At 54.3% G+C, this 20014-nt stretch overlaps 5 protein-coding genes across 5 annotated transcripts; 2 read left to right on the top strand and 3 right to left on the bottom strand.

The window, feature by feature from the left end:
* Positions 1-9: 9 nt before the first annotated feature.
* Positions 10-393, bottom strand: BO95DRAFT_171916 (uncharacterized protein). The gene has a single exon (XM_025580818.1). The coding sequence runs from the start codon at positions 300-302 to the stop codon at positions 81-83; it is 222 nt and encodes a 73-aa protein (XP_025440942.1). The 5' UTR covers positions 303-393; the 3' UTR covers positions 10-80.
* On the bottom strand, positions 394-5327 carry BO95DRAFT_171920 (putative Rho guanyl nucleotide exchange factor). The gene is made up of 3 exons (XM_025580819.1): positions 3003-5327; positions 1091-2952; positions 394-1043 (listed from the first exon to the last, which is right to left on the bottom strand). The coding sequence occupies exons 1-3, from the start codon at positions 5221-5223 to the stop codon at positions 486-488; spliced, it is 4641 nt and encodes a 1546-aa protein (XP_025440941.1). The 5' UTR covers positions 5224-5327; the 3' UTR covers positions 394-485.
* Positions 5328-7261: 1934 nt separating this feature from the next.
* BO95DRAFT_515461 (Sec7 domain protein) lies at positions 7262-12756 on the top strand. The gene is made up of 5 exons (XM_025591755.1): positions 7262-10591; positions 10639-10984; positions 11034-11529; positions 11578-11960; positions 12011-12756. The coding sequence occupies exons 1-5, from the start codon at positions 7413-7415 to the stop codon at positions 12380-12382; spliced, it is 4776 nt and encodes a 1591-aa protein (XP_025440940.1). The 5' UTR covers positions 7262-7412; the 3' UTR covers positions 12383-12756.
* A 441-nt stretch (positions 12757-13197) lies between these two features.
* BO95DRAFT_433012 (uncharacterized protein) lies at positions 13198-15509 on the bottom strand (the record flags this gene model as incomplete). Its single annotated transcript, XM_025585079.1, is given in 10 exon segments — positions 13198-13364; positions 13497-13563; positions 13642-14110; positions 14339-14442; positions 14497-14680; positions 14700-14760; positions 14822-14911; positions 15053-15279; positions 15324-15343; positions 15411-15509. 10 exon segments carry the CDS (start codon positions 15507-15509, stop codon positions 13198-13200), a joined length of 1488 nt encoding a protein of 495 aa, XP_025440939.1.
* Positions 15510-16061: 552 nt separating this feature from the next.
* On the top strand, positions 16062-17243 carry BO95DRAFT_499362 (asparaginase like 1; the record flags this gene model as incomplete). The annotated part of the gene is made up of 2 exons (XM_025590956.1): positions 16062-16160; positions 16227-17243. 2 exons carry the CDS (start codon positions 16062-16064, stop codon positions 17241-17243), a joined length of 1116 nt encoding a protein of 371 aa, XP_025440938.1.
* Positions 17244-20014: the final 2771 nt, after the last annotated feature.

The following is a 20014-nucleotide window of genomic DNA, read 5'->3' as shown; positions in this document are numbered from 1 at the left end:
ATAACCTCTGTATATCATTTACAAACTCCACATAATCCAAGCTAGTACCTTAGGAACTTCTACGAAATGTCCCGGAAATATTAAGATATCATGCTCAGTTGATGATACGCATGCCAGAACCTGCCAGCAGCAAACAACCTACATCTACAATAACAACCCCCCATAGAAAAAGACCTTTGGATTCTGATTAACACACCAGAAGTATCAAGAAAGTTCGACACCCATAGGGCTATACACTCCGTAACCATGCGATGGTTGAAAAGCCCCAAGAACCCAGCCCCCAGAAAATCAAACCCCGCCATTGCCCCCAGACTCAAAAAAAATCAAAGACACGGATGCTATGCCCCATCCAACAAAACAATGCCCTATAGACACATAGACACACACAAGAAAAGTTGTTCAAGGAAAGACTCAGGTCGATGCACCAGTTCGATGAACAAGAAAATCAGGCGATTGGCCTGATGGTGACACAAGACAGAAAATATCTACTCACTCGCCTTCAGCAAGGCAACGGCCGCCTGCTGCGCACGCAACCCTCCCACCTCACGCTTTAGTCGGAAATTCTCCTTCTTCAAGCGGCCAATCTCCTCCAGCGCCGACGACAGCTGCGACTTCAGCGACTCTTCCCCGTTCCCCGTCCGCATGTCTTTGGCGATCTTCTCCAGCTCCGTGTTGAACCGATCATACAGAGCCTCGTTCTCGGCGCTGGCCTCCCGGTAGAGCTCGTCCAGCTTCTTGGCCCGTCGCTCACTCACCACCAACGATGACTCCAAGTCTCTTTCGATCGAGGCAGTCCGGCCATTCATCTCCTCCGAGAACGTCTCGAATCTCGTCTCGAGGCTACGGACCCGGGAGGCCAGCGCGGCGTTGGCGGTCGAAGGGGCAAAAGGCTCGTCAAGGGAGTGCAGCTTGCCATCGCCCTTGTACGGCGTCGGGTTCAGTCTCAATGCATTGAGTTCCGCGCCGATAAGCTCGAGCTCATCCTTCAGTCCCAAGGAAGCGATATTTTGGGCCTTCTTCTCGCTGTTGAGGCGATCCCGGAGCTGCAGCTGTTAGAAGAGTACCACACACAACATAAGAAAAAGCTCACCTTCTGTGGGCTCTGCAGACGTAGTTTCGGCGTCTTCTGTGAGCCTAGGGTCGGTTGTAAGCGTCTCGCGTCGGAGCCATTGATCTGCATCGGTCGCTCCTTCAAGCCAGGCACTCTAGAGGAAGGGATGCTGGTTGCCCGCGATCGTCTCTTGATATCCGGGGGAGGAGAGCCCGTTGCGTCGGCCTTCTTTCTCGGGGCCCGGTCGGTTTGCGGTAATTTGGGGTCAATATTCTCCTTGCGACTGGGTGTGACGGGGCGGGTCGGGGATCGGCGGGTTGGAGACGCCAGCCGCGTGGGCGAGGCACTCTTTGCAGGGGACGTGCTGCGGACCGAGCCCGAGCCGTGACTTGTTTGCGGCCGTGTCTGGCCCGCTGGCGTCATCGCCTCCGCTCGCGGCTGGGTGGGAAGCGACGATGACGGAGTCATGGGTCTCTGTCCTTGGCTGGTAGATAAGATCGACACGTCAGATGACGCCGTGCCTGGTCTGATGTCGGACAGAGAACTCCGCCGTCTCCTCCTGATCCTTACCACCCCATTAGTTGAAATACCTCGAATTGAGGATAACGAGGAAGCCTCATCCTGAGAGCTTCCAGGACGACGAAGATGCTCCTGTGATGTGGATGCACCCGGGCGATCGCGGGAGCCTGGCCGCAGTAACGAAACCAGCCCCGTGTCGACATCGATGGACTTGGACCGGAGCAGCAGTGACCCGCGCGGCGTCCCGGGCTCAGAATCGCCCGATCCTTTACTTTTGCTCAGCGTTCGCAAAATGGACGACACTTTACTCTCTGTTTCCGACTTGGAGTTATCGCGGTGCAGGCTGAATCCGAAACGCTTCCGAAACGACGACGCATTGGAGTTCATCGAGCCTGCCGTCTGGGACACCGATTTGGTTTGGTCACAATTGAGCGTGCCTTCCAAGTCGGCGCCTCCGGGGATATATTCGTCAAACAAATTATCAAAGTCATCGACAAGACGATCCAACAGGGAGATGTACTGCATCGGATCTCCTTCGACCGTCAGGACCTCTGCAAAGGCTGCCGTTAACGCACCACGGTCGCCGTCATTCCCCGAGGCATCAAGAAGCTCTGCAAGCAACCGAATCATAGAAGCGAGCGCACGGCGATTTTGGGGGCTCATGTCGGCAAGAAATCTGCGGAAGCTCTCCTCGAAATCTCGCGGGAACATGCTGTCAAATTGGCTCTGCAACGAGTTCAATGAAGACGAATCAATTACGGGCCCCATGTGTTCGCGCCATGCATTGGCCATGAACGTCTCAAAAGCCACGAACAATGTATCGACCGACACCTCGGCCGCAGCTTGGATCTTGCCGGGGTCTTCCAGGAGGATATTGTACAGCTCATTGACGGACGAGCGGTCCACGTTGTCTCGGCCACGTAGAGAGCGTCCAACAATGTTTCCACTCCGCGATTGCAGGGCGAGAGCGAACGCGGCAAAGGTCTGCTCCAGGGCGCTGAACGGGCTTTCCTGCCCCCTCGAAGGCGGCGCGCCAACCACCGAAATCTTGACCGGACTCTCTTCCTTCCCTGGAAACGCCGAAGGCAGCGTATTGGAACGCGGAATATTCCCTCGAGGCGGCGGCATGCGAGGGAATTCCCCCAGCAGCGCTGCTGAGCTGGGCATTTTTATGCTGCCCGCGCTGTGTTCCTTGGGTTGGTGGCTTCCCAGCAGACTCGACAGTAGCTTCGAGGCTGATGGCGGTCGGAATCCCCGCGGGACCTTGAAATTGGCCATGAGATGACCGGCGAGATACCGCAGAATTTCGAAGTTGGAATGCACTATCGATTCAGTCATCGTGCGGTTCTGCGGGCCATGCAGCGGGAGTAGCACATTGGACACTAACTGCGGTCAGCAAACAATCTCACGTGCAGGTATTGATTATACTTACGGCGCTTAGACAGTACTGCAACGAAGCTGTCCGCGGTCACAAGATCGGAGGATGCATGGCCCACGACGGAGTCAATGTCCACGCGAAACTGGTCCTCGCTCGACACGGAGACCGACACAATAACCTCAAGATCGGAATTTGATAATGTTTGGCTGCAGACTGCGCGGGGAGTATTGAAAACCATCCGGATTTTCGATGCACTGGGTCTTTTGGCGGCCGTCTCCTCCTCCTCGAACACACATGCCAAAACACCAAGATTGGCCACCGTCCCGGATGGACTGCGCAATGTCCACTTTCCATTCTCCCGCTCACTTTCTGAGAATCGACCTTCGATCTTGGCCTTCACAATCTCCTCGATGATGCGACTGGCGCGTCCTTCATACATGGACACGGGCTCCAGCGCAAGCAAGTCGACGGTGGTGTTTTGATTGGGTCGCGACTTCACCGACATGGGCGCCAGGAACAGAATACGTCCACAGTTAGACTGCATGCATCGAACATTGTGCAGATCATACACTTGGACCACCCGCAGCTCGGGTACCAATGGAATATTGGTGGCTGCCGGAGTGGCTGATGCGGCGTTGTCCAGGTCCGCCAGGAGACCACGCGCGGTTGTTCGACCTCCCATCGCTTTAGACAACAACACCAGGCAGTTCTTATAAATCAGCATGATCCCCGGGCTGGGCTCCTCTGCAAGATCGAGATGGTACGGAGGCGACAGCTCGTTGAAATCCACCGCTGTGATGAGACGGCCGGCTGGCAGTATGGTGGATGGCCAGCCGTCGACCAGCTCCTTCAGCCGCCGGAAACTCTGATCATGGTTGGCGGTCGAGGCATCGTCGAGGGAGCAGATGTCTTTGATGACATCACGCGCCTTCAGCAGTGGGCGCACGGCCGGGTGTACCAACGGCAGACTACTGGTCATGGTGTCGATGAGGAGACTATATCGGGGTAAACGCTGGACAGGCTCCATGAGGAGTGAGCGGAGTTTCTGTTCCCCGGTCTCGTATACGCGCTTGGAGAAACTGGAATTTTTATCTTTCATGAACGAGTTCAACGTCTGAGTGAAGCCGGTATGGGCCCGCATGTAGTCCGCATACGGCTCGGAGAATTGTGGGAACCAGTCCAGGAGTGCGTCCGCAAATGCCACAGCACCGATAGTGTCTTTGTCCTCCTTGGACGATGTCCGCTGCGACATGGACGATGAAAGCTCCGTATCTTCAGTCATATCTGCAATGGCGTCCTTCTCTGTCTCTTCCAAGACTTGACGAATCACACTCAAAAAACCCATGTTCACCTGAAGGATTTCATTCAAGCACGGGGGGAACAGAGTCGCCAAATCAGCCTCGTCCGGACTCGTACTCGATGACAGGCGCAATTGTGCTTTCATTCGGTATTCCTCCGCCACCTGGCAGACGAGGGTGTAAAGCTTGTTGACGTAGCGCTCCTCTGTATCCACCAGCTCGCACATGGTCAATCGCAGAGCCTGTTTTTGACTGGCGGAGAATATCTTCGATTTGCTCACGTTGGTTGGCTGGGAAGGTGCGCGCTTGAGTCGGGAGGTGGGAAGGAACATGGGGGCGCCCAGGGTCTGAATAAGGGCGGTATATGGGCCGTATCGGAGGTCGGGGCCGTCATAGAAGTCTGCATTACCATCATAAACATTATCATCATTATCGGGCTCGGGAGCTTTGATCGTCCCGGCGGGCAAAACGACATCGATATCGACCCAGGGCACCTTGCGCTCCTGAAAGGCGCCTCGGATGTCGCGCACCAACTCGGAGGCATGTTCAACTTTTGTCATTCGATTCGCCAAATCGGCCGCATGCATCTCGTCGAAGAGTTTGGGAACCTTGACACCTGGTTTCCCTGCGCGAGCCATGGCCTGGAGGCATTCTTTGGCTGGGTCGGACAGCTCTGCGAAGTACTTCAGCATGCTGACGGCCAGGCCGCGACTGACCTCGTCGCCTTGCTTCTCGCGGGGCAGGTGGTTGACGGCGGCGTACAGCGGGGCGGCGGGAGAAATGGTGATGCGGGGATAGCTGTGGAAGCCGGCGGGGGTCACGATATGCGCCTGGATGCGCGAGCTGCTGACGGTGGCATTTGCGGTCGCGACGGGGCCGTAAAAGACGAAGACGGAGGCAATGTAGGGGTCGGAGGCGTGGTAGAGCGACAACTGCTCGAGCGGCAGGTCCGCGGGGGCGTTGGTGACAGTCGCCATGTTGGCGGAGATGGCAGGAGCTGAAATCGCATACAACCGCGGGCGGAGGAAGGAGCGAAATCACACAAGCACGACAAAATTAGATTAGACACAAAAGTATAAGTCTGCAAATGATTATAGATGATGATGACAAGAGAAAATGTTGAGACGGTTAGTCACGGCAGTTGGTGCTGGACGACAAGTCCAGGGTAGTCGGAGAGGGGAACAATTAAAGAGGGTCGATGACAAGCGAAAGATTGACCAAAGACATAATACTATTGGGTGTGGCGCAAAGGAAAAGAAACGAAGGACAGGCGTTATAAAATGCGAAGGACGAGAGAAGGACACCCCTCCATGGGCAGGAGATGAGGAGAAGAGATGAAGAGAAGGAACAAGGTAGGGTGAGAGAAAGAGAGGAAGAGGAGGAGGAAGAGGAAGAGGAAGGGAAGAGAGTGCGAAAGTAATCGGAGAAGAGGAGAACGCAGGACGCAAGACGCAGGACGAAGCCGGGAAGGTTGGGTGACAACCTGAACTGCAGCCAGCAGTTCGAGGTGGAGGTGGAGAGGGGACGCGTTTCTCGGCGGGCGCAAAGCAAGAAGCCGGAGAAGTGGGCAGTGTGAAAGGAAGTGGCAGTACGAGTGATAGTGGAGAGGAGGAGGAGGAGGAGGAGGAGGAAGAAGAAGAAGAAGAGGGGCAAGACAAGGCCAGACCCGACAAGACAAGACAAGGACAGTGCAGGGGTGGTGGAGGAAGAAGAAGAAGAAGACTGATTGATTGATGATTGATGATTGATGGATGGATGTGATTGAGTGAGTGAGTGTCTGGAGTGTCTTGAGTGTCTCTAACAAGGCCGAGTGGCTGGCCTTCAGCTCAGCTCCGCATGGATCTGGCCGATGGACTAGTGCTGATTGGGTCGGATTACAAGCGGCAGATAGTAGTTATGGAGATTATTGTATTAAATTTAGTGTAGATTGTCGAGCGCTGATTGTACTCGAAATAGTCACTTATAGCAAACACTAAGTATCTAGAAGTGATTGAATAGTTATTGACTAACTACTGCTTGTTGCAGTGTCCCTGACAGAAGTGTATCCATGGACACGGACGCGACACGTGTAGAACCAACACAAGTGTCAACACACAACGGTCTAGAAGAAGTGGATAAGTTACGGGCTTGACATCATTTTCCGACTGCAGGGGTTCAACGGGTTCAACTGGTGACTGCCCTGACTGCCCTGACTGCCCTACGCCGGGCTGAAATGGCAGCTTTGCCCGACGGGTTTCTGACAGTAACGAGATGGTGACTGGTGAGCTCGTGAAGAGACGGAGTCGACGTTAGAAAGGGTAATCGATGGTGGAGCCGCAAAAAAAAAAAAAAAAAAAAAAAGCGGCCGACCGCCTTCAGCCTGGTTGCTTCTTCCTTCAACCATGGATGCGCCCTTGGCGTCCAGACAATCTTATTTCCACCCGATTTTTGAGGAGGCTGGGAGGCTGGGAATAACTTCGTCATCCCGAGCTGAGTTCTGACTTGATTCAATCCATTCCGTCATCGGCTTTCGCCTGCAACACGCGTTTCGGCCCCCATGTAAGGAAAATGTAGAACTATTTCGAGACACAAGCTGCCATCCTTGCTTATTTCTTCGGGATTAGCACGTTACTCCAGTGATGCCTGCATGGTGGGGGAGGAGGAGGATGAGGAGGAGGAGGAGGAGGTTGATGACAGGACTTGTTGAGGTGGATATATGACTGGGGGTAATGAGTTGAACGATGAGTGGTCTGTATCCGTACTGCGTGTCAGTAGGATAGTTAGTTGCGATAATGGAACTTCAATGCACAATCTGATAAGTCACTGAGTAAGTCACTCTCGATGTAAATTTGTACGGTGCAGTACCTCCGATGTCTTCCCCGGGGTAGCCCATGGCGCTAATCCCAATTGGGACTGCCGCGATCTCTCCGCCTCGGAGCAGCAGAATACTGACCAGCTGTTGAGTTCCCGCCCGCATACATGCCCTTGCTCTCTATCTCCATCTCTCTCTCTCTCTCTCTCTCTCTCTCTCTCTTGCTCTCTGTTGCTCTTCTCTTGCTGAACTTCTTCCCCTCTAGTAGGGCCATGGTTTGACATTGCTCCTTCGTTGAGCAATCTTCTTCCGCTCTCTTTCACTCGACCTCGACATCTTCTCTCCCCTCTTCCCCCTACTCCCCCCTCACTCGTTATGTCGTCCTCAACCCTTCCCATCGCGGTCGACCCGGTCGCGCTGGTGATCACAGAATGTATCACCGTTACCTCTGCCATGCGGAAGCACACCCGCTGGGCTCATTCTTCCGTTTCGGCCATTCTGGGAGGGGGCGCTGTCTCACGAGTCTACGACCGTGATACCTCGACCCCTCCGAGCCCGCGGAATGGCAATACGCCCACTCGTCCATCCTCCCGCCTATCCTCCGCCGACGATGATCATGCCTTAGCCAACCGATGGGGCCTGAGAGGGAAGAAAGGCAAGAGCATGCAAGATAACCCTCTAATCTCCGCCTTCGCCAGATTACGGAGCAATCTCAAGGGCTGCAAAGATATCCGAACCTTCGATGCCCCCGCCTTGCTGCATCCGTTCCTCCAGGTCGTCCGTTCCTCGTCCACCTCGGCCGCAATCACCTCCCTGGCCCTGGTGGCCCTCACCAAATTCTTCGCCTACGAAATCATCAGTCGCGACTCACCCAGGCTGCCCATGGCCATGCAACTCCTCTCCGCCGCCATTACCCACTGCCGCTTCGAGGCCAGCGACTCCGCCGCCGATGAGATTGTCTTGCTGCGCATCCTCAAACTGATGGAAGGCATGCTGTCGCGACCGGAAGGGGACTTGCTGGGAGATGAGAGTGTCTGTGAGATGATGGAGACCGGCCTAAGTATGTGCTGTCAGGTCCGTCTATCGGAGGTCCTGCGGAGATCGGCTGAAATGGCAATGGTCAACATGTGCCAGGTCATCTTCTCCCGGCTGACACACCTGGACGTCTCGCAAACCCTGGAAACAGACTTGGAGACCCGGGCACCCAAAACTCCGGAGCAGGTCAATCTCAAAATGGATCCTTCCGTCGATGGAGACACAGTGACTTCTCAGCACCCGTCCGCCATAGGTTCGGACACGGCCGTTGCCGAACGGGAACGCAGCAGTCGAGACAGTACTCCCGATCAGTCGCTGAGCGGAGCCGCCGTGACCGCCCCTCCCAACCCTCAAGATGATGATGGCGAAGATATCAAACCATATTCACTGCCCTCCATCCGCGAATTGTTCCGAGTTTTGATCGATCTGTTGGACCCGCACAACCGCCAGCATACCGAGCCAATGAAGGTGATGGCCCTCCGAATCATTGACGTGGCCCTGGAGGTTGCTGGTCCCTCCGTCGCGAAGCATCCGAGTTTAGCCAACTTGGCACAAGATGATTTGTGTCGCTATCTCTTCCAGCTGGTCCGGTCCGAGAACATTGCCATTCTGACGGGATCGCTCAGGGTGGCAGGCACTTTGCTACTCACTTGTCGCTCGGTGCTGAAGCTTCAGCAGGAGCTTTATCTGTCGTACCTGGTCGCCTGCCTCCATCCCAAGGTAGAAATACCCAAGGAGCCAGGAATAAACCCGGCTCTGTACGATGGGGTACCCCAAAGGCCCAAGTTGGTGAAGCCCTCTCCTTCACAGTCGAACAGTGGCCGCTCGACTCCGGTCCCTGTGAAAGACCGCCAGAAGCTCGGTCTCGAAGGAGGCTCTCGGAAGCCGGAAACTCGGGAGGCGATGGTGGAGAGTATCGGCGTGCTGGCACGGATCCCAAGTTTCATGGTGGAGTTGTTTATCAACTACGACTGCGATATCGACCGCGCGGACCTCTGCGAGGACATGATTGGGTTGCTTTCGCGGAGTGCTTTTCCCGATTCAGCCACCTGGAGCACGACCAATGTGCCACCTCTGTGCTTGGATGCTCTCCTGGGCTATGTCCAATTTATCTACGATCGCTTAGACGAAGAGTTTCCGTCAGAGGGCTTTCCATCCAAGGATGAACTTCACCACCAGCGTCGGACTAAGAAGATCATTATCAAAGGAGCTCAGAAATTCAACGAGGACCCCAAGGCGGGAATCGCCTATCTGGCCTCTCAGGGGATTATCGAAAATCCCGACGATCCGGTCCTCATCGCTCGTTTCTTGAAAGGGACCACTCGATTGTCAAAGAAGGTTCTAGGCGAATTCATCTCCAAACGTTCGAACGAAAAGCTGCTCGATGCCTTTGTCGATCTCTTCGATTTCTCCGGCCAGAGTGTGGTCGACGCCCTTCGCGATCTCCTGGGTGCGTTCCGCCTGCCCGGTGAATCGCCGCTGATCGAGCGTATCGTTACCACCTTTACAGACAAGTACATGCAAAAGGCTAAGCCTACCGAGATTGCGGATAAGGATGCCCTCTTCGTGCTCACTTATGGTATCATTATGCTGAACACCGATTTATACAACTCGAATATCAGATCGCAGAATCGCATGTCCTGTACGGATTTCTCTCGAAACCTGCGGGGTGTCAACGCAGGCCAGGACTTTGCGCCAGAGTTCCTGCAAGGCGTCTATGACTCTATCAAGCAGAATGAGATTATCCTGCCTGAAGAGCATGATAACCAGCATGCATTCGATTATGCATGGCGGGAGCTACTGCTGAAGTCTTCTTCAGCAGGCGAGCTTGTGGTGGGTGAGACAAACATTTATGATGCGGAGATGTTCGAAGCTACTTGGAGACCCGTGATTGCGACGCTGTCGTATGTCTTCATGTCCGCCTCGGACGATGCCGTCTATTCTCGCGTGGTGACGGGCTTCGACCAGTGTGCGCAGATCGCTGCTCGCTATGGTCTGACGGCTGCCTTTGACCGCATTGTCTTCTGTTTGGCTTCGATCAGCACTCTAGCCACGGAGAAACCTCCCAGCACCGCCCTCAACACAGAGGTGCAGGCTGGAGAAAAGAGTGTGATGGTCAGCGAATTGGCCGTCAAATTTGGACGCGACTTCCGAGCTCAGTTGGCCGCGGTGGTCCTCTTCCGAGTTCTCGCGGGCAATGAGGCTACGGTTCAAGAGGGCTGGACCCATGTAATCCGCATTCTCAACAATCTTTTCATCAACGCTCTTATTTCCCCCTTCAGTTCTAGTCTCAACGCAGAGCTCGAGCTGTCTCCGATTCCGCTGCAGAACCCCTCGCAAGTCGTGGAGCGCGACGGACGAGGCGCTGAGACGGGCTTGCTGTCTGCATTCACCTCATATCTATCCAGCTACGCAGCGGATGAGCCTCCCGAGCCGTCGGATGAGGAGCTGGATAACACATTGTGTACGGTTGACTGCATCTCAGCTTGCTCCATCGATGAAATTCTGGCCAACATCAGGTGAGTCGAATGCATCCGTTTGTGGTTGTTGTGTACTAACGTTTCAGGACCCTTCCCTTGGAGACGGTGACGATACTGGTGGAAGCCCTTTTGGACCAACTCCCTGAAGAAAGCGCCCCGGCCGTTATCGTTGTTAAGTCGGAGCGTCCGGCAGCTGGACCCAGGGGGGCTAACGGCAGAGTCAATGCCAGTAAGCCGAAGTACGATCCGGGCATGCTCTACCTCTTGGAATTGGCCACTGTCCTCACTCTCCGGGATTCCAAGACTTTGGAAAGCCTTGGCGAAAGACTTTTGACCTGTCTGCAAGCTTTTGTCCGAGATGCCCGGAACATCCACTCTTTGGCGCTGTCACGGATCATTTACTACCTCATGAACTTGCTGCGCTTGAGCTATGTATGCCCCCCTTTGCTAACATTCATCATACAAGTCTGACGGACGATAGGACCAGCCTTATATGCGTGTGCCGGTGATTCTCCATGGGATTTCTGGCTTTGACCAGGACATTCTTGAAAGCATTGCCATTCCTGTAGTCAAGAGCCTTTCACGATGCATGTCTGATGCGGAGGCTCTGCGGAATGAGGTCTCCGCCTCGCCGGACTTCTGGTCCATCTTGCAGAGGCTGCACCAGCACCAGGAAGCGGCTCCGCTGGTGTTCAGCCTGCTGCAGACCATTGTGGAATCGAACCCACCGATTGTCACGGCTGATAACTACGAGTCTGCTGTTGGCCTGGCGAACGACTTCATCAGCGCTGGCAGTGTGGGCTACATTGAAGAGCGACAGAGGGATGCACACGGCCGACGCAAGGCTGTCAAGCATCCTAGATCTAGTACCGAGAACGAGGTGGTTGCGAGGGGAGTCAAGGCCATTAACTTTGTCTTCCATTTGACAAACCGCATCCCGGCGCTGATCAAGCAATCGCACCTCGAAGAGAACGAAGGTATGTCGCCAGCTCAGCCAGTCGAAAACACTCATTGACACAAAACAGCCTGGTCAGCCTACTGGTCTCCGATTTTCCAGTCTCTCACGGCCCAGTGCATCAACCCCTGCCGAGACATCCGTCACCACGCCGTTTCGACATTGCAACGAACGCTCCTTTCCCTCCAGATCAGCGCCACCGACGAGAAGGAATGGACCGCGATCTTCGACCAGGTGCTCTTCCCTCTGATCCTCCGCCTCCTGAAACCCGAAGTCTACCACTCGGACCCCGTGGGGATGGGCGAGACGCGCGTGCAGGTGGCCACGCTGGTGTGCAAGATTTTCCTGCGGTATCTGGACCAGCTTCCCAACTGGGACGGGATGCTCGACCTCTGGCTGCGGATCTTAGACATTCTGGATCGGATGATGAACAGCGGCCAGGGCGACAGTTTGGTACGTTCTTTCCTTTGGGATTCACGGAAACAAGACTAACAACCCCACAGCAAGAAGCCATCCCCGAGAGTCTCAAGAACATTCTACTGGTCATGGCCGACGGCGGATACCTTATGCCGCCGTCCCAGGACGCAACCAGAGAAAAGATCTGGACCGAGACCAAGAAGCGCCTCGACCGGTTCCTGCCGGACCTGTTCCAGGAGATCTTCCCTCCGCTGGATGAAACAAAGGCCGCCGCGTCGGCGCCTGTCTCGGCGGTGCCGTCGCCCGCACCAGAGACGAACGTCGAGCCCGAGGCGGAAGTCGCCGTCGCCAACGACGAGCCCGAGGCTGCTGATGTTGCAACCAGCGCTGAAGAACCCGAACCCGAAACGCCCAGCGAGGCTCCCTTGCCTGTCGACAAGGGCAAAAAGGCCGATTAGAACGGCAAAGCCAAGCACCATCCAGTCCATCATGCCTCTAGACAGCCTGCAGACGTGCTGTAGACCTCTTTCTTTCTTTCCATCTTGAGGGGGAACAAACAAACCCAGACCGGCAGTTGAGTTGAGTCGACACATTTCCATTGCAGCCCAGCTTGGGGTTATGTATGAGTATATAGCTTCAGGCCTTTCCATTAAGCGTCGGTGTATGATTTTCTGTGGTTGGTGGATTTCTCATCCTGGCCGTTCGGGGACGCGACGCGATGTGTGTCCGGTATGGGTAGTGGTTGAGGTTTTTATCTATGTGTGTGTGCATACTCCTGTAAATATACTCGATCTTCGCCCCCCCACCCCGCGCTAATAGATCTAATCCTGTTGAAGCTATGTGTAATGGATGCATGCATACATGTACAGTACTTCACCTCCCAGCGGCTGTAGGGGTTTGATTGCCGGACCTTATCGATATGATATGATGCTAAGAAGAAGAAAGCTGGCGTGTCACCCTCGGCTGAACGTTTGCTCTGCTCTGCCTTGCCCGAGACACACCGCACTGGAACTGTACAAATTACATACATACTTACTTATTCTACTTATGGATTCTCACTGCAAGGCCTATATATCCAAGCAAGACCCTCTTCCCCTCCCATCTTTTTCGTTTGGCACGGCACGGAAGACCGGGCTTACAGTTGGTGCATGAGATTCATCAAACGCCAATGGATGGATGGATATATAGACAGATAGGTAGATAGTGTGGACCGTACTGTGCCCAGCATGAGACAACCCACCTCCAAGCAAGGAAACGACTTGAAACTCCCACTCTATGGCCTGGTTCTCTCCATCTCAAAGCTCCCCTCTTCTTCAGCGGTCTCAGACCCAGCCTGCTTGCCATACTCTCCGAACTCAAGTGCCTGCACACGGACCCCTTTCAGGCTGAGCACGATCAAGCCGGCCGATATCACGCAGATACCGAATAGGGCTGCGAAGGCTGCGGCGTAGGCGTTGACCACCACCAGTGAGAATTAGCGTATGCCGTGGATTTCAACACGTTAATAGATCGGTCGATCGGTCGATCGGTAGTTAGGTAGACAAGATAGCGCGTAAGTAGCTCAACACATACCAATCGAGCGCTCCGGCTCCGGCAGCGTAGGTATCATCTCGATCGTGTGGCGGGCTGATTCGATCATCTGGACCGAAACTTGGGCGTTAACAGGCCAATGTCACATTTGGGTGTAGACCCGAAGAATAGAGCATGGCGTACACACCTCTCGAGATGACCCCTCGATTGTCTGCTGCGCTGCTGCCACCGTCCCCTCAAAAACATTCTGCAAGGTCGTCGTCCCCGCAGCAACAGCCATGAACACCCCCAGCGAGCGCATCATAATAAAGCATCCGTTCGCCACGGCGTGGTCGTCTTTCGTGGAGGAGCTTAGCAGCGTCAATACCGCGCTGGGGGCCATCATGCCCATGCCTAGAGTTGGGAGGAGCAGGGCCAGGTTATAGATGGATTCCGGCAGACGGGTGTGAGCGGAGGTGCATGCCACAACTACAAACAGGGCTAAGGTTCCGAGGGCGAGGAGGGCCTGGCTTGCTGGAGGGTATGCGCGGGCGTCTTTAGTCGTGCGAATATCGATGAGGTTGTCGCGCTGGTGAGGGTGAAGGCGAGGGAGGGAATGAGGAGGTGTAGGCTGGCCTTTTGGGGTGGTTCGAGGAGGACAGATTGGAAGTATAGGGCTGTGTGGTACATTATCTTCGTACCCTGTCAGATTATGGGAGAAGGCGAGGAGGGCTGGGCAGTTGGGGGGCCAAGGGGGGTTGTACCAGGTAGTTGATGAGGGAGAATAGGAAGCCGGTGGCCATTAGGTTTCTCGTTGGATGGCAGGTGAATAGCCGGAGCGGAAGTATTGGCTTGTAGCTCTTCGTTCGACTATGATTAATAGTCCTGTGGAGACGAGGAATGACATTCCTAATGCGATCTCGATCGGATGGATCCACGGGATGGTGCTACCACCTGTGGTCAAGAGACCAAAGAGCAGGGTCAAAGTGGATAACTTCCGTAGCAAATGCTGTGAGACAAAGCAGCCATGAAAGAAACACACGGTTATGCAGTCAATACTGACCAAGAGCATGGATCCCCACCAGTCGTAGTTCTGAAGAAAGGCGGTTTTCTGATCATCTTTGATCCCATTCATGGCCGTCAAGCGAGCGCGGGACGGTATGGAAACGACCAAGAGCAAAAGGGCAGTGGCTGCGAATGGTATCTGCGCCTTTTTCGTCAATGAGCGGTGGTTGTCGATCTTGGAGCTTGACCAAGCATGCATACCTTATATACCATATTCCAGCCATATCTGTCGACCAGAAAGCCTCCAAGTGCAGAACCAAGGCTAAAAACATTTACTACCGTCAAACGATGTTCTATGGAAGGCGAGGGCTGATATCACTCACACCCCGAACCTACCCCGTAGACAGCGTAGTTCATCGATTGATAATACCCCCGCTTCTCTACCCCGACCACATGGGTCAAGAGAATCGACCCTAGACCGTACAAAAATGGTCAGCCACAGCTCATTGGGGAGGGTATCCAGCAATACCCATGGTCATGACGCCCGCAGTACTAAACCCAGAGACTGCGCGTCCCGCGATCAGACCAGCCCACTGCCCTGTGCTACCGCATACCAGTAGGCCGCCGAGGAAACGGGCTGATGTCGTGAGGTATGGTGTTTTGCGGCTGAGGTGGTCCGACACCCGGGCATGCAGTGGTTGAAAGGTGGTGGACATTAGAAGGAAGGCGTTGACCGGCCACGACGAGAGATTGGTTCGGTCGAAGGCGGATGCAACGGACACATGGGAAGACGCCGAGAGACTCGAGTCGATAGCTGTTGACTAGGGATTTCTTGCATGAGCTTGTTTCGAGGAGAGATTGGACAGAGGAACAGACATCACGTACCAAGTTAGAGATGAGCATCCCTGCGAAAAGGGTTATCAGCAATTAGGTAAGTTACATGGATTTGCCCGAGAGGCATCTTCAACAGACCTGCAATGAGAACAATGATCTGAGATTTTGGTAATCGACGATGTCTGCATAGAGTTTGCTCTGTCTCTTCATTGATTTCATTGATTTAATTGATGTCATTGATGAGGGAGGTATTCGACGTTTCGTCAGTGCGCCTGATCTCTCCAAACATGGTTACCCTCGTTACCCTCGGGGGAGAAAGGACTAACGGAGAATTACCACATTCTAACCATCGTTTGTCTTTGTCTATATACCGTATATGTGAGACGTGCTGTGGAAAGTCATAGACTGAGATTGGCAAAAGGTTTGCAGTCGGTGTTGGTGGCCCTGCATTAGTGAATGCAGCGGGAGCCTGCCAAGAAGCTCGATGATGCTGTAGTATTGAAACAAACAAACATATAGTACAAACTGTACAAACTATACACACATCTCTCGATTAATTCACAGAACGAACACGACCACCATTGTCAACTAGAGGATTTGGTTCATTCATTGGTACTGGTGGCCTTGCATACTCACCTTCAACCTTGACCCTCTTGAGGAGTGCAGGGGAAGTCTTGAAGAGGAGATAAGACTCTGGTATATAAGCACCCCCTCCCAAGTCTGGTTGTCGATAAGAGCTGACTGCAGAGCACATCAACGACAGCGAAGCCTCCACTACAGGACCACAAGATGGAATCCTTCAGCATCCACAGCATCCAATCCAACCTCCTCCCCATGCCCCATCACCAAGCTCTGGAGCGTCTCTACTATGCCTCGAGAAAGCCAAAGGTTCACGCCCAGATCAAGACCACTGAGATCGACATCGAGTCCGACGATGAGAAGACTCCACCCAAGCTGTCCGCCCCGAGGCTCTGGCGCCACCCAAGCAGCTACGCCGTGCAGGCCCTCCGCAGCCCCTGGCACCGAACCCTCCTGCGCCTCCAGAGCGCCGTCTTCCACACCTCGATCGAATTCTTCCCCCACACCATGGGATACGAGTACCTCGTCGTACCCGTCACGACCGGCAGCGTCAGCTCGCCCATGGGGCTGGGCTCGGACTCCCAGCCCGTCACCATCTGGCTAGACGACCAAGCTACATACCTGGCCGACTCGCAGCAGTTCCTGCTCGAGTACGCGCTGCGGCTGCAGGACCGACCCCACGGCGTCTACTACGCCGGCACCTCGTGCCGCGGCGAGGACCCGGACGCGACGCACCTCAACCAATTCTTCCATGTGGAGTGCGAGCTCGTCGGCGACCTGGCGCAGGCGCTGCTCGCCTCGCACGGGGCCGAGATCGCGCGCTGCGCCGGCACCACAGCGCACCTGCAGCAGCTCCTCCGCCTCTTTCGGACCAACAACCACTCCTTCCCGCGGATCACCCTGGCGGAGGCGATGGCGCTGCCCGAGCTGACCGACGGGATGTGGAGCTTCGTCGTGCCCGGCGATCCCGCGTTCGGACGGGCCCTCACGCGCAAGGGCGAGCAGATACTCATCGCCCGGTTCGGGGGCGCCTGCTGGCTCACGGAGATGGATCACCCGAGCGTGCCGTTCTACCAGGCTTATGTCCCCGACATTGTCCCGCCGGGCGGGGTGGCCAAGGCCCAGTGTGCGGACTTCCTCCTGGGGATGGGCGAGGTGCTCGGGTGCGGGAACCGGCATGTCACGGTGAATCAGGCGCTGCGGGCGCTGGGCAACCACGGGGTTGCGGCAGGAGACTACCAGTGGTATCTGGATATGCGTCGGGAGATGGAGGTGAATACCACGGGGTGGGGGATCGGGACGGAGCGGTTTCTGTGTTGGGTGTTGGGGCATGGCGACGTGCGTGATGTGCAGATGTTTCTGAGGTTGAAGGGGATGGATAGCATGCCTTAGGTCTGGTGGATTGGCTTTGGATTGATTATTGTTGAAGGTAACTGTTCGAGCCCGTACAGGATCTGGTGTGCTGCAGCCGCTTTCTGTATCCATGTTTTGTTCGAGGTATTTCAGATGACGTTCCTCGTGCTCCGTCTTGCCTGCTGTCATTGCCTGATACCATAGTGGGAAAATAGAAATCGAAGGTCGAAACAAGGTATAGTTGATACTGGTTTGCGGAACAGTGGTAACTAGATAATGAACACGCCTCTAGCTTTGGTACAGGTGAGTAACAGTCCCTATTAAAGTAATTGTGTTTATTTTTCCAACTTATCTCTAGCTGGTTCCAAGCTGGTTGCAACCCAGTTTGCTGGTATCTATACATGATGACGAGTAACAGCCTACATCACCTTGGAGTCACAAGGAGCGAAAGAATAGTTCTTCTGGCTAGTCTCTCAGGTGGTTCAAGCTGCTTCTTTGCCATATGGGGGAAAAGAAAAACATGGTTCTCAGATATTGATATCTATCTAGAAATGTCTATCACTATTTAAGACTAGTTTACAGACCTTACCTCCACGGCCCTCTCTCACTATCCACTGTGCTGTACTTGGATGCTACCTTTTCGTATCGGCTTTGTCCCCTCCATACTGTATTCTGTAGCCGAAGGTCGTCTACCATTGGAGCATGGCCTAATCTCAACGACTCAGCGTAGAATCGCCCGGATATGCTGCAAGACGTGTTGTGCTGGGTATCATATCGACACTTGACTCTACAGTATACAGATTTTCAAACTACTTTGAGAACAAATACAAAATGTGTATTGGACTGTAAACGCAACTTTCATTGGAGATCTCTGGGAAAGAGAGCAGGCGGTGCACTGCAGGATCACAGTTCTGCGGGGCTATCAAGCTCGGCCCGCGGTGAGGAGGTAGCGGTGGAGGTGGAGGTGCCCTTTTTCTCGAGGCATTGCTCCGCCTGCAAGGACGGGGAAACAGATTATTCTGGGAGAACTCGTGCATCTTGCGGAAATGATCTCTCTGTTGGCCATTCGCATTCGCAGAATGCCTTGGTGATTAGTCATGTTGGGAGTTGAGAGGTCGAAATTGCAGATGAGAGAAGAAAAGGATATGGAAACCAACCATGTTATCGATTTTTTCCCCCTCCAGACTTGATTAGCTTCACTTGCAGGGTACAAGCAAACGGGGTCTAGAGGCAGGAAGGAAACAAAAACATACCAACTCGACTGAACACTCTCGGACACCCCAGAGACTCGGCTGCCGGACATGCAAGGGTGGGGCGGTGGGATCTCATATGTCGGCGGCAGTCCTTGCTGGAAGAGAAGCCGGAGAGAGACCGCGGACAGTCCCGCTCTTGGCAGAAGTAGATCCGCTGGTGGGAGCGGTAGTGCTTGCGTAGATCGCAGGCGCGCAGGAAGACCTGGTTGGAGATACATTGGCTGGTGTCGCAGCGCCAGTCGCCGTTGCTGTCCCGGTACCCGATTTCTTAGACATCTGCTGGTGTCCAGGGGACCGAGTTGCTTTCGGATGAGGACGAGGAGGGGGACTTTAGGACCGCCAGCGGTGATGGTGGTTGTGGTGGCTGCGAAGTGAGGGAGGGCTGGGCGTTGAGGTCGGATTCGTTTACTTGTGACCAGAGGAGGTCAAAGTCCTCGTTCAGATGTGATGGTGGGGGTGCTTGTGGTGCGTGATAAATGGAAGGATTGGTGATGAACTCGTCGAGTAGCCATGGATCCAATAGGTCATCTTGGCTCGAACTCTCCTCAAAGAGGTGCGGAAAGTCGGATTCGAGGGGCATACTTCTCTTGAGAAGCGCACACTCGCACAGAGAGCACGTTAGTCATTGACAGGGTGAATTCAACCTTTCGTGGTACGGTATTTATAGGGGCATTGCAGCATCGCTGATCCGACTCTACAGTGGCAAAAGTCTTGAGCATCTGATGGCTGTTGACCTGCCCCGATAAGAGGATAGTCTATTAGGGGGGCTCAACTATGCAAGATGCAAGGTCTTAGCATAGGACATGCATTTCCTTTTGACTCTGATTTCCGACATGCTTCGACACCGCCGAGCAAACGCGGTGGTCGATTGGACTGGTTGGGGGTGCCAGATAAGTCGGGGCGATTATGCAAGGCCAGTCATTCCTCATACTTACTAGATACCTAGATGTATTGACAACATCGGTCGACCTGGGGTTGTTTTGATCACTATGAGACCGACAATTTAAAGCAAGTCCTACCTCCGCTGCGGGCTCGCCTGGCACGCCTGGCACGCACGGTCAAATTCACATATTGTACCTGGAAAATCTGTTTTCAAGCCATTCGAAAGTCGAACCATGAACACGACGAAAGTTCAATATTCGCCATGCTCCGACTCGTCTGAGGAAGAAGTGGCAGCCAGAAGCCTCGGGGAAGGGTGCGCCTGGCTGTTTCCAACGACCAATGACGATTCCAATACAAGAAGACACTGTGACTGCAAGAAACGGCAGCAGGCGCTCTGGGGCTCACTGTTTACTAGCCTCATCCTCTTGGCACTGCTACTTTTGGGCTCCAATGGACTCTTGCTCTTTTGGGTAAAGTTATCAGCAGCAGCAGCATCAGCAGCAGAGATGCCAGAGCACGGGGCTTCTTTTCGTGAGTCTGGCATAAACCTCAATCTCAATTCTCAATTCTCAATCAATCCTTTCAGTGTGTCTTACTCAAGCACAATACAACCAACAGTCCACTCCGCCACCGGCGAAAAGCAGCACCCGAGCATTGTGGAACGCATCTACCATG

This window comes from Aspergillus brunneoviolaceus (genome assembly GCF_003184695.1).
Source record: "Aspergillus brunneoviolaceus CBS 621.78 unplaced genomic scaffold BO95scaffold_44, whole genome shotgun sequence".
Lineage (NCBI taxonomy): Eukaryota > Fungi > Ascomycota > Eurotiomycetes > Eurotiales > Aspergillaceae > Aspergillus > Aspergillus brunneoviolaceus.
Note: the sequence above shows the minus strand (reverse complement) of the source record. Positions and strands in the feature narration are given on the sequence as shown.

Bases quoted from the DNA above. Each gene is read 5' to 3' on its own strand.
- BO95DRAFT_171916 (XM_025580818.1), bottom strand. From the start codon at position 302: ATGGCGGGGTTTGATTTTCTGGGGGCTGGGTTCTTGGGGCTTTTCAAC.
- BO95DRAFT_171920 (XM_025580819.1), bottom strand. From the start codon at position 5,223: ATGGCGACTGTCACCAACGCCCCCGCGGACCTGCCGCTCGAGCAGTTG. The intron at 2,953-3,002 runs GTAAGTATAATC...GACCGCAGTTAG, and splicing joins TGCAGTACTGTCTAAGCGCC to TGTCCAATGTGCTACTCCCG. The intron at 1,044-1,090 runs GTGAGCTTTTTC...TAACAGCTGCAG, and splicing joins GTCTGCAGAGCCCACAGAAG to CTCCGGGATCGCCTCAACAG.
- BO95DRAFT_515461 (XM_025591755.1), top strand. From the start codon at position 7,413: ATGTCGTCCTCAACCCTTCCCATCGCGGTCGACCCGGTCGCGCTGGTG. The intron at 10,985-11,033 runs GTATGCCCCCCT...GACGGACGATAG, and splicing joins ACTTGCTGCGCTTGAGCTAT to GACCAGCCTTATATGCGTGT. The intron at 11,530-11,577 runs GTATGTCGCCAG...GACACAAAACAG, and splicing joins GCACCTCGAAGAGAACGAAG to CCTGGTCAGCCTACTGGTCT.